Below are 12,244 nucleotides of genomic sequence, written 5' to 3' on the forward strand. Positions count from 1 at the left end.
GTGAGTTCCTTTCTAGGACTCGGCGGGACACGGCTGCTGCGTGCTGGGGTCTCTCTGGCAGGGGTTAGCACGGCTCTTCCACGTACCGACTCGCTCAGCACCTCGTGGGCGGTGGATCCAGAGGTGCTGCCGTCGCCCAGCGTGCTGTCTGCGTTCTCTGTGGTTTCTGTCCTTCAGTCCTGTCCAGAGTCAAATGTGTTTAATTTGTAACAAACTACCCAGAGCACCCCAAATGATTTTGGGGTTGCTAACCCTCTGCGTGATTGGCTTTTCACCTTGAACAGAAGTTTTGATGGTGGTGGCAGACACAAAGCGTATTTTTACCTGTAGCAACGTGAATTAGCTGCATTATTTCCCATCCTATAAGGTCTCGTTAGGCCAGCCATAACAAGCACTTTGTTTTCAAAGGTTTGTGCCAGGCTTGGAAATAGAAGCACTCCAGACTTTGCCTTTGTTCCCTTGCAGATGTTTGTTTTCTCAGAGATTTTTCTCTGAATCGCGCAAGATATTTGAACTAATAACAGCACTCTTTGGCTGAGGCTTATACGCGTGTATTTTATATATAAAAATTTTGTATATAAAATACATAGGTAAAGTGATTCCAGCCAGAGAAAGCAAGAGCTCAGTGGGCAGCAGAGCCCATGCGGCATCCCCTGGAGAGGCCCGTGGAGCTGTGCGGTCGCTGGTGCCCGGCGCGGCCAGGAGAGCCGGCTCAGAGCAGCGCCTTCGTTGCGGCGACGGCACGTACCAGCGGGACCGTGTCCACCACTACTAGGTAATCCCACTGATGCCAGTTCACAGCCCAAAAGTCTCAAGTTCGTCCATGTTTTGTCGCCCTCGGCTCTGCGCGCGGTGTCAAGCTGTGGTGCCTGCAGCGGCTGCTCGGCCCCCGGCTGTGCCGGTGCCGGGTCCGGCCGTGTTACTGGGGGGAGCGGGCAGCTCCCGTGTGCTGCACCCGCGCGTTCTCTGCTCCCGCAATGCACCTTTCTCTGTAGGTCACTGGAGAAGCAAATGAGTTCTTTAATTGGATTTCCATGAAAATAAATATGAGCTGTTGACCGGGCTGAAGAAACCGAAATCATGAATGTCTGTGAAAGAAAAACAGCCCAGTGCAGCACTTCCCCCAGCCTGCCGCACCCCCGGCTCCGCTGCGTTTCTCCTGCTCGGTTACAGGATGCTGATTGCAAGCCAGTGCAACAGCGAAATATTTACTGTTCCTGTCTGCTTTCTCTGCACTGAAGCTTGACTACCAATTACTCTGTATTAAATTATGTTTGGTCATGCCAGTGATTATACAGTATCCAAGCAACCCAGGCATAATCTAATTTAACACACAACATGGATTTACTCCGCGCTCATTCTCCTCTGTTTTTCGGAAAGTGAATGTAAAGTGAGCGGGCGTCCAGGGACCCCCCCAGGAAACACGACCTGCCCGTTCCACCGCAGGGACGGGGCTCCCACGGAGCCCTCGGCTCCCGGCCCGGGGCGTCCCCTCGGGCGGCAGAGCTCGGTCTCCAGCTCCTTTGGCTGGGTGCTGGCAGCAGCCTCTTGGGCTTGCACCAAATGGGTCAGGGCTGGACGGGACAAAGTCCCTTTGCAGGGCTGCTCGTTGGTGGTGCCTTGCTGAGTGTGGCTGTTCCCCGGTCAAGGGGCTCCGTGGTCTGTCCCACGCTGCCGGGCTGGTCTCCCGCTGATCCCAGAGACATGTGGGAACCATCGTGTGCTGTGAGGAGGAGGAACAGCCCAGAGTCCAAAAGTCAGCGCTAGCCCGGCACGTTGCAAGCACCAAGCGGGAGTTAAGGCGTTGCTCTGTGTGTTTCTCCATTAGTTGTTGATTCCCACCTCCTGCTTGTGCTGGAAGTGACTTCTGCAAAGTGTGGATGGAGAGAGAACTGAAAAAGGACCCGTCTAAATTACTATTAGTGCAATTGCTTTCAGAGTGCACCGGGGGCCAGAAACAAACAGCAGGTTAAAAGGAAAATACAGCAAATACTTGGAAACCTTCTAAAGGGCAGCTCAGGAATGGCACTAACAATGCCCGCCGAAAAACATTAAGCACACTTTGGGATGAGAACGCCCCATCTTTAGAAACTGCAGCATTATTTTCTGGTACAAAGGCTGATGAAGAGGTATAATTTATAGTGAATTATCATGTGGATAATGGCTGTGGAATTTGAAGGATGTGAAAGGTGAATCATGTTTTGTAGCATAGCTTTGGTAACCGAGCGTTGTGAAGACTGCTGCTGGAAAAGTACCCGTGGTACGGATCAGAAGTTCATGTGCCACCGGGGTTTATTCCAGAAAGGAGCCAGACCTGCACAATGGCAGAATGGCTTCGCTTCACAAATTTCAAAGCAAAGATGGTAGAGAGGAGTTCGGTGCTGACCGCGGGACGGAGGCGAGGGCCAGCGCTCGTGTCTGGGCACGTGGGCATTCCTCAGGCAAAGCAGAGCCAGGTCTGCAGCTGGTGCTGCAGGACCGTGTCCTGGCTGGGAAGTCATTAATAGTTTAGTCTGAAATAATTAACAGGACCGTGCACAGCTGCCTGGCCGTAATGAGTCAATGACAATGCAATTTATTAGAGTGATGTATTACATGGTAACGGTAATGAGAAATGGAGGGACCTAATTTTGTAAGACTTGGATCAATTCAGTTGTTTTTTTATAAATGAACTTTGTTTAACTAACCACAGGAGATCATTAAGAATTATTATTTTATTAGTACTTTTCAAAACTGTTTGAATTACAGCTGCGTTTTTCAAAATTCAAATAGGAGCACGTGAACTTGTGTCTGACATACAGCTGTTGTTGCAATGTAAAAACATCAGTGATGCTTGTAAATGTCTTGGTAAGGAGGTAGGTTGGAGTGGGGAACGAGGTGTGAGTCCCTGTGTAAGTAGGACGGGTTTCCTGTCAGCAAGCAAGTTTTTTCCTAAGTCAGAATTTGTTTGCTATTGGATGTCTCTGCTCCCCGAGGTTCTGACCCCCTAAAGAAAGTTTGCTTGTACCCCACCGATGGGCATGACCCCACCAATTCTGAAACTTGATTCCTGGGTTTCCCATCAAATGCTAGCACATGAGAGGCGAGACCAACCAGGGAGCGTTTTGTTTTCTTTATGCAGAAATTTTGTAAGCTGTTGATCTGTAATGTAACTTGTACCCGGTCGGGGCAGGCTGGTGCCAGCGTTGCTGTGAGCGCAGCCTGGTCTGCTCCTGCTCCGGTGCGGATGGGCAGAGGCTCTGCGCCGGGACGGGGATGGCCAGCCGGGCTGGGTGGAGGCGATGGGGAGAGCGGGGTGGCAACAGCCCCGCCGGGCAGCGCGTGGGGCAGCGCGTGGGGCAGCGCGTGGCCTCGCTGCCAGCACAAGGCTCCTTCGCCCCCAGGCTGTCGTCTCTGTCAGCAGAGCCTTTCTCTGGGGCAGCCCATGGAACCATGGAATGCTTTGGGTTGAAGGGACCTTAAAGATCATCCAGTTCCAACCCCCCGCGCTTCAGTTTACTGACACGGGAGATTTCTCGGGCACGTGTGATAAGATATTCAGAGCTTCCTGACAGTGGGGGAAGTTACGGGTAAGAGGAAGGTCCCGCAAGCTCCCAGGGGACTTTCGCCGGGACTTCCGCACCTTTGGAGTCGTAACCCAAGCAGAGACTTGGAGGTGACACCTCTGCGTATTCTCCAGGGATGTAACGAGCACCAGAGGTGAGACTTCTTGCCCAGGCAGTAGATAGGGCTGAGGTTGCTGCTGGGGGGAGCTAAGCCAGCAGTCCTGAGCCCCTCAGCATCCCTCGGTCATGAGGTCCTCTGCTGCTGCCTGAGGAGCCGTACATAGGAATGAAGAGTTCTTTGCATGTTCAAGTGAGATTTGGATAAAACAGGATGGAAAGCATCTTTTCTTTTAAGTCAGCCCTAGCTTACGCTGTGCTGAAATAAGCTGAGCACGCACATCAATGAGCACTGTGGTGGTTTGGCTCCGAGATCAATAATAAAAGCTCATGGCAATAACTTTTTGGGACAACCCAGCAAGATCTGAGTCTCAGCCTCACTTTGTCCTAGGCTACTGCATTTGTCCAGGGAAAACAGGAGAGAAAGAGTAAAGGGGAAAGACACCTAAAAACCCCTTTGGGCTAGAACTGTGTGTTTGCACTGCCTGAACTCATCGAGTTTCCTGGTTGAAGAGGTCAGGAGAAAACCACAAGAAAGAGTTGCGGAGACGGGGCTGTAGGGCTTCCACCGCAGGTCCTCGTTGCGTCACCCGCACACGTGTCGTTGTGTGACTCCAGCACGTGACTCAGCCGGAGTCCACAGTACTCGGTGAGGTTGCTCCGTTGCAGCCGAGCACCCAGGTCCCCCAGCGCTCGCGGTCGGACACGACCCAGGGACCTCGGGGCTGCGTCCCACGTTGCAGCGCGCCTTCGGGACATGGCAATGGGGCTCTCTGGGGCTGAGCCGGAGCAGAGGACGTGCCCCGTCAGGGCTGCTGATGCTTTGCAGCACTAAGACCAGGGGCCAGACCGGAGCTCCTCCAAAATAACCACCCGGAACGCACGTTAGCCAGGGTGCCAGGTCCTCAGCTGAACTGATCTGCTCCCGCTGGGCTGCGGTACTTGCGTACATAAAAATAGATGGAGATGACAGGGAGGAAGGCTCGAGTGTCAGTGGGTCCCTGGGAGAGCGGGTGTCCATGTCGGGCGGATTCCTCGGTGGGGTGGAGAAGGGCGCGTGTGCGTGCACGTGGGTCCGGGGTTGAGCCCGATCTTCGCCTTCCAGCCTGTTTTGGTCGGGCTGGATGGGCTGACCTCTGGTGCAGGCAAAAGCTTAAATGGGTGAGGAGGAATTGAATTTTGGAACATATTAGGTCACTCATTCAGTTGGAGAGCAGCGTGTGTCAGAGGTCCAACAATTTGTTTTCAGAAGGGTTTTAAGTATTAATGATTCAAGATGTTTTCCTGGGAGTGGTTTGCAACATGAGACTCAGTGGCCAGCGTAGCGTCGGGGTTTTATGGGATTAGTCAGTTCACTAAGGCTGAAAGGTCTCTAGTAACACAATAGTTAAATTTGTACTTTTCCACATGGCTGAGCCTTCAAGGAGCTCACCAGGAGTGTAAAAAATGTAAACAGCATTGCAAGCTTTGTGCCAGCCATGAGGCAGGGAGGGGGTTTCTGTGCACGTTAGTTCTATCACCTATTTTTTTTTTTTTTCTTTCAGAGTTGCAAATAATCACAAGCAGAACCTGATGACTGTTGCTAATCTGGGTGTGGTATTTGGGCCAACACTGCTTCGACCTCAAGAGGAAACAGTCGCTGCCATTATGGACATCAAATTTCAGAACATTGTGATTGAAATTTTAATAGAGAACCATGAGAAGGTAATGGCTTCGCTTGCATCTTTCAGTGCAATTAATTTATGAAACCCAATTTGTCTCTCTTTACAAACTGCAGCCCCCTCTCCCAGGCCCCCCTTGCTCGCCGTGGCACCACCGGAGGTGGCTTCGCCATGGCCGGTGGGGTTGTGCCGGGGCGGGCAGTGGCCGGTGCCTCCCAGGCGTTCCTACCAGCCATGGACACGACTGCGTACGGTGCAGAGGGTCCAAAGCCGATGGTTCTCGGGCTGTAGTTGCATAAGCAGCGCTGCTAGTAACCAGCCTTTTTTATGGTTGTCTCCGTGTGAGTTGGCATGTCCGTGTCTCATTACAGAAATCCCCCTTTCTTTCCCTTTTCCATTGCTTAACAGGAATTTGTCCTTAGTTTCAAGAGAGAAGGGCGCTAAAAGAAACGAGTGCGAGAGGAAGGCCTGGGCTGGCTTCCTGCTTCTCTGACTAAATCCGAGTTTATTCAAGTACTGGCTTTATCCACGACGTTGGTGTCCTAAATTATGATGCATTTGTGTTTGTCGGCTGTAAGGATGTTCTTGTCTGCCAGTGGCGCGGAGGCGGCTCGGTGGGGCCGGGGTGCTGGCTGTCCCTCCCGGCCGGCCGCATGGGGTGGCTGCATGCAAATGGCAGCGCTAAAACAAATGACATTTTCTTCTAAATTCCAACAGTTCCCTGTTTACGATCTTTTCTTCGTCTGCTTTTGGTTGGAAATAAATAACTAATTTGTGCATTCAGGTTGCAAAGAAAGAAGTAGAGGCAGGCTTGCCCCCAGCTGGGGCTGCTGTGGCGGGGTGGCATCGTGGCTCCGGCGCGGGGTTTTGCTTGTAGACGCCTTGACCGGCCTCGTTGGAGGTTCAGGTGCGAGGCTGAGCCCCTGGTATGGGCGGTGCTGGCAGCAGTCCCGGGGCACGTCTGCGTGGGGCTGCAAAGGGACGTCAAACGCGCAGCTGGAGGGGACCGGGAGACTGTGGCTGTTGTTGTATGTTGTTGGAGAAATTGGTTCCAGGGGCACATAAAGGCCATGGTATCTATGTAGGACGGAGGAGCTTCTCCTCTGCGTGGAATGGAATGGCAATGATGGCTTAGCCGTGAGCTGCTGTGCAGAGGGGCGTGCGAGCAGCGGGGATGAAGCGGGGGTGTTCCAGGTCCTGGCTCCCCCAGCCCTGCTCCTGCGTGGAGGAACCGGCGTGAAACCTCGTGTCGGGCTTTGACGGTCACCTCCGCCTGTCTGTCGTCTCTGCCGGCGCACACCTCTGCCCGGCGGTGACGAGCTCTTTGGCTGTGCTGCCAGCGTCACGAGCAGCACGGCGTCGCTACGAGCGTGTTTTATCTCCCTTGCCCTCGCTGTGCTTTACGGAGCCCTTCCCTCGCGGGCCCTTACGGAAACACGTCTTTAGACATTGATTTTTTGTCTGCCTGAGCCGAGTCTCTTGCTGTGCCAGCCGAGCCTCTGTCAGCTGGCATCTGTGGAGGAATCGATGGCAGGTTTCTGCAATGATCCCGTCCGGGTGGGCTGCAGGGCTTGTCTCTGCTCACCAGCCAAGTTACAGCTCCTGCCCCGGGGGGGCCTGGCGCTCCCATGGTTCCCCTGCCTTAGGAGTAATTTATGGCACCAGCAGAAGGGTGAATCTGCAGGTTGGGTGCATACATTTGTCACCAATTAATTCTGCGGGTGGGTGTACCTGCTGCCCACGGCGCCGGGGCGCAGTGAGGGCTGAAGTTGCAGGGAGCTGAGCTGGGCTCGTGGGGCTCGTGGGGCTCGTGGGGCTCACAGGGCCATGGCTGTCTGTGGCTGCTGCTTCGCACAAGGATGCTGCGAGCAAAACGCCTGTGAACCCCTGTCCCCAGATCTCCAGGGCTCTCGGGAAAAGATCCTGGGAAGGACGGGGATAGGAAAAGGTAACTCCGGGAGCAGAAAATCTCTTAAATGTAGTATTAGTGCCGGTTCAGCTCCCACTTTAAGACTGTTTCGTTTCAGTGTATTTCTTAATTTGAATTGATTGGAGCTCGTTGAAGGTTCCCCACAGGAGGTGCCGTAGGTGATTAGCAATATGCAAGTTGTCTGCGCTTGTGCTGCTGGTGCTTTATATTGTCTTACACCGGTGACTCACAGACAGTGTTTATGATTAAGTACATTCACAGGGAAAATGTAATTGATTTGAATGGTTCCTGGCAATCAGCAGCTGTCTGGTATTACATTGTATTTCCCCCAGGTAAGTGGAATGCCTCTCCTGTCAAAATTGCTGTTGTCATTGTGTAACCAAAAAAAAAAAAACAAACCAAAAAAGCAAGCCTGGTTGATAACATCTCTTGGTCTGAATAACTGCTGGCAGCTTGTTTACACGGTCGCTTCAGTAGGCTTATCTGATTGCCGGGGCAGCGAGAGGGTTTCAGCGAGGGTTAGTCAGCGTTCCCCGCTCGCCTGCCTGCATTTGCAGTCACCCCTCCTGAGATTTGGCTCATCTTCCACCTGAGATTATCCCTGGGGAAAAAACATTTTTCCCGAAGCCATAAAGGCATCAGGGAAGGATGCTGCAGGATACGGTGCCGGTCTTCCAGGGTTGTCACTGATCACCAGGAGCTCGTGCTCCCTTTGGCAGTACCTCCGGATTGACGTGTGCCCTGTGCGCGATGGGAGCGATGTGCGGTTTGGAATGGTAGTCAGCGAAACAGGGACTTTCTGAAGGTTCCCGGAACGACTGGTAAATTATGGTTTGTGCTTTGTTGCCAGAGCGTCCGACACAGACCATTAAACTCTGTGTGTAATCCAAAAAGTTGAGTCGTTTCTGGAGATTTAACACGTTTCCAGGTCTCAGATCCAAATTGTTTGTTATACTTGCACCAACAGCAATAAACTCTGAGACGTTTTTTAAAGCTTCTCAGACACGTTCTCCTCAAGAAGGTCTCTGCGCATCAAGGCATCGCAGCCCTCGCGTTTGTCTTTCTTTACAACTGCAGCCGCCACTGGGAACTGCCACACTTGGGTCACCTCCCGTGGGTTGTACCGACACCAGATCTTCTGGAAACGTGGAATAGTGTTGGGGGGATGAGTGTAGGATCGGGGCTTGGGGAGGAGGGGACGACGGCTCCATTTGCCTGCCAGATGTTCCCACGCAGCAAACAAGAACCCTGAAAAAGTCAGGCTGGAGCAGATGCCCAGTGCTACCCAATGAACCACAACATGTCAAATTGCTACTTGGCAGGATTTGTCCATTAGTGATTCTCAGCCTTTTCTGCGTATGTTTGTGAATACAATACATTAAGGTAATGTGTTGTAAAAGATATCCTGATTATGTATAATTAAATGGATAACATGATTTTTCTCCTATGGCTCTGGATGTTGCCATGACAGACACACCAAGAGCGCATCCTGTGCAAAAAAAATTAAGGATGCTGTGTTGTGTGCCTGGTTACTCAAGCGATTGCCGTTTAACACCATATTTCTGATTTAAAAATGAAACGCTAACCAAAAGTAACATTGAAATGCTATTACGTCTGACAATTGCAGATGTCCATCCATTTTCTTTTCCAAAGCTTAAATTTGTATAGCTCTCTGGGAAAGGCCATTGTTCTGAAGTGTTACAAAATTAAGAGATCGATTTTCTGTCTTGCTGATGTTCCCTCCAGATGAAGGATTGACCAGGTGAAATGTTAATGCAGCCAGTTTCGATGACAAATAGGAGACTAGTTTATGCAGGGAATTACACAGACCCAAACACCAGCCTTAGAAGACGGTATGGACTAATACTCAAATCAAAGCCCTCAGCACCTCGTCTTCATTTTGTTCTTTTCTGTAAGGAGCAGAAAGGCTCAGTGATGCTGTTGGCAGTGGTTTTAGCCGATCCTCATGTATGACTTTGTACCGCTGACGTTTTGAACGTCAGAGCAGCGTCTCATTGTCCAGGTTCCTTGAGCGAGCGCAGGCGCAGGTTTGTGCGTGGGACTACCCCGAGCTGTGGGCGACCAGGGGCTGGGTCTGCGTGATCTGTATGTGCCGTCACATCGCGTCCCGCTGGTTTGGGCAGGGTGCCTAACCTGCCTGGTCCTCACCTTCCTTGTAATAAAAGGGCCATGATGGGGTAATTAGTGCCAAGCAGGAGGACATCCTCTGCTGCGTGCCGGGGTGCGGGGAGGCGAGGAGGGCTCTGATGGAGGGGCACCATCCCCAGCCCCACCAGCACCCCCAGTGCACGCTGGGCGGCCCAACGGGGGGGCGATTCCTGCGAGACCCGTGGAAAGCGCAGGTGCCTCATCCCTCTCCTCGCACAGCGCAGGGGTCGGCGCTGGGGAGACAGCCCCGGTCCTCAGCGCTGGCGATGGGGCCACGGGGCCGCTCGCTCTGGAAAGCCACAGGATAAAGGATGTAGCAGCACCTGGATGTGTTTCATTTGGATGTGGGAAGGGTATTGCAAAAAGCCTTTTAACTACCATCGAGACGAGGTGCCGCCGGGTCTTTGCCGTTTTGCAGATGGGGAGAAGGTGGTGTGGAGCCGTGAAATTGTTGCTTGCATCAGGCCGAGCGAGCGAGCACGGTACAGCTGTAAATGTGATTTATGAGTCCTGGCTGCTTCTCTCCCACTCCGGCTATTAAACTGTCTCTCTCTCCCCGTTAATTGGGCTCTGTGACTGGGAGAGCTATAACACAGGTTTGCGCAGTGAGGAGCACGTCTTGGCTATTCTTGTTAAATTAAAAAATGAAACAAACCCGAGAAACTTTCCTGTGAAGAAGAGTGGGGGTTTTGTGCAAGCAGCGTCTGAGCTGAGGGGGATGGAGGAGGAGGGTTTGGGTCCAGCAGCGCTGGTTTCCTCTGCCGCTGAAGAGATCTGTGCTGTTTCCCGGTACGTAATGATGGCAAAGTCGCATCTACAGTCAGCTATTTACCTTGGGGTCTCCGACTCCTCCCTCCTTAGACCTTCAAAGTCAATGTTGTGCTTTTTTAAGTGGAGCTGTTAATTGACTTCTCTCCATTGTGAACGGCTAAATTTAGCCTGTGCGCGTCGTGCCGCTCAGAGGTGGTAGAGAGCGGCTTTTACAGCCTCTGCCTCCAGATTGCCTCTTGCTCCCCCTCTCCGGCTTTACCTCGGGGGAAATGCCGTCGTGGGCTTGGGGCACCGAGGAGGTTCGTGGTTGAAGGCTGTCCTGGAGAAACGCTGGTGTTTCTGCTTCGTCAGGATGCCGTGGAGCTCGCTGCTCCAGGGGCAAAGGGTGCTCGTGGAAGAGGTTGTGGCTTAATACAAGTTTATAACATACAAAGTTGATTATAGTAAGTTGGAGTGTGCAAGGTATCAGGTGCTGAAGGCTTTCAGTAAAATTGTCTCGTAACGGTGTTCCAGCTGCGTTTAAAAATGCAGACTCCATATAAGCTGAGGCTGGTTTTAGTCACTGAGTTCATAATTTAAGAGCATATCTATCTTCTCCTATTAAAGACCAAAAAAATAGAATGAAAACCTGGAAGTTTATTTTGAAGTGTGCTGTGGGAAATCATTACATAAAATGCAATTCATAAATCAATACTTTTCTCTTGCTTGATTTATATATTTCATTATACTTCCCAAGTAGAATTTACTATTGAACAGCAATCTGAAAACAAGAGGATGTTAAAGCAGGCGGTGGCTGTGCTGGGTATGGGGAGCGGAGCCCAGGGCAGGCAAGGTGCCCCGGTACTGATTTCGGCCCCCCCGTGCTGAGGATCCTGCCCCAGAGATCCTGTATTTAGCACGTAGAGAGAAGGGCTCCCGGCACGGGTCCCAGGAGCCGGGACAGGCACCTGAACCATGCGCAGCTGTGTCATGTTTTAGTGTGGTGAGCAATGCGCTACGAACAGCCCTTCTCACCGGGACCTGCGCGCGGGCCTGAGCGCCTGTGCTGGGAGGGGCTGTTGGGGTGCTGGGGTGCTGGGGGGGGCTGTTGGGGTGCTGGGGGGGGCTATTGGGGCGCTGGGGAGGGGTGCTGGGGGGGCTATTGGGGTGCTGGGGAGGGGTGTTGGGGGGGCTGTTGGGGTGCAGGAGCAGGGTTCAACAGCCATGCGAGGGGCTGGGGAGCCGCCGACCCCCAAACTCCCTGGGGAGCCTGGGAAACAGCCCCTTCGGAGGTGGGAAGGGCCGTGGGCAGGCGTGCGGGGGGTGAAGACGAGCGGTGCTGCACGCAGAAGGCACAGCTGGGGCTGCTTCTCCCTCCGCTGACCCACGTGCCCGGGAGGCCTGTGGGCAGGAGCCCGGCAGAGCTCTCCGGGAAGGGCTGCGGCAGGACGCCACAGTGCACCCATCCGTTTCGCGGCGTGCCCACCCGTGCACCGGCAGTCGACTGCTCACTCGGTCAGCGCTGGGCCCTGCCGCACGCGCGGGAGTTTTGCACGGGGATTCATGGCCGCTTCCCACGCCTGAGGCCGGACCTGAGCGCGGGCAGCGAGTCCCTGCAAACAGAAAGGTTGGGGAGCGATGTCCATAGCTGCGAGGTGTTGGATTCGTTGAGAGCGATTTGTTAGTTCCTCTCCGAGGGCTGTAAGTACTGCCCCTCACGCCCGCCTCGGCCTGCTTTTGGGGAGAGATGTGACATTAACATTTCTGGCTAATGCATCTTGGCTCTTTAGCATTTATTTGTAGAAACCGGCACGGAGGGTTTGTGTGAGTGCGTGAGGATTTTGCTGTTGTTACACGAAACAAACCAATTAACTGCTGGCAGCCGCTCCCGCTAGCTGGCAGCGGCATTTTATGGCTCCGGGCAAGGCCATGGCTGGCGGCGACCTGCGCAATGGCTGCGTGCGCCCAGCAGCCACCCCAGTGCTGCGGCGGGCCGCGACATGCCTCCCAAATCCGGTTTTCCTGTTGGCCGCCCCGGCAGTGCCGGCCGAACGTCGGGCAGGGGCAGGCAG

General features: G+C 53.3%; 1 protein-coding gene across 9 annotated transcripts in view; it reads left to right on the plus strand.

Annotated features, from left to right (window-relative positions):
- Nucleotides 1–12,244, plus strand: part of ARHGAP26 (Rho GTPase activating protein 26) — a 152,360-nt gene that overhangs the window by 99,358 nt on the left and 40,758 nt on the right. For all 9 annotated transcript variants that reach the window (XM_075766784.1, XM_075766776.1, XM_075766779.1 and 6 more), the window contains one exon: nucleotides 5,207–5,366. In XM_075766784.1, the coding sequence (XP_075622899.1) occupies nucleotides 5,207–5,366 (160 nt within the window). The remainder of the gene's footprint in view (nucleotides 1–5,206; nucleotides 5,367–12,244) is intronic.

This window comes from Balearica regulorum, chromosome 14 (genome assembly GCF_011004875.1).
Source record: "Balearica regulorum gibbericeps isolate bBalReg1 chromosome 14, bBalReg1.pri, whole genome shotgun sequence".
Classification (NCBI taxonomy): Eukaryota; Metazoa; Chordata; class Aves; order Gruiformes; family Gruidae; genus Balearica; species Balearica regulorum.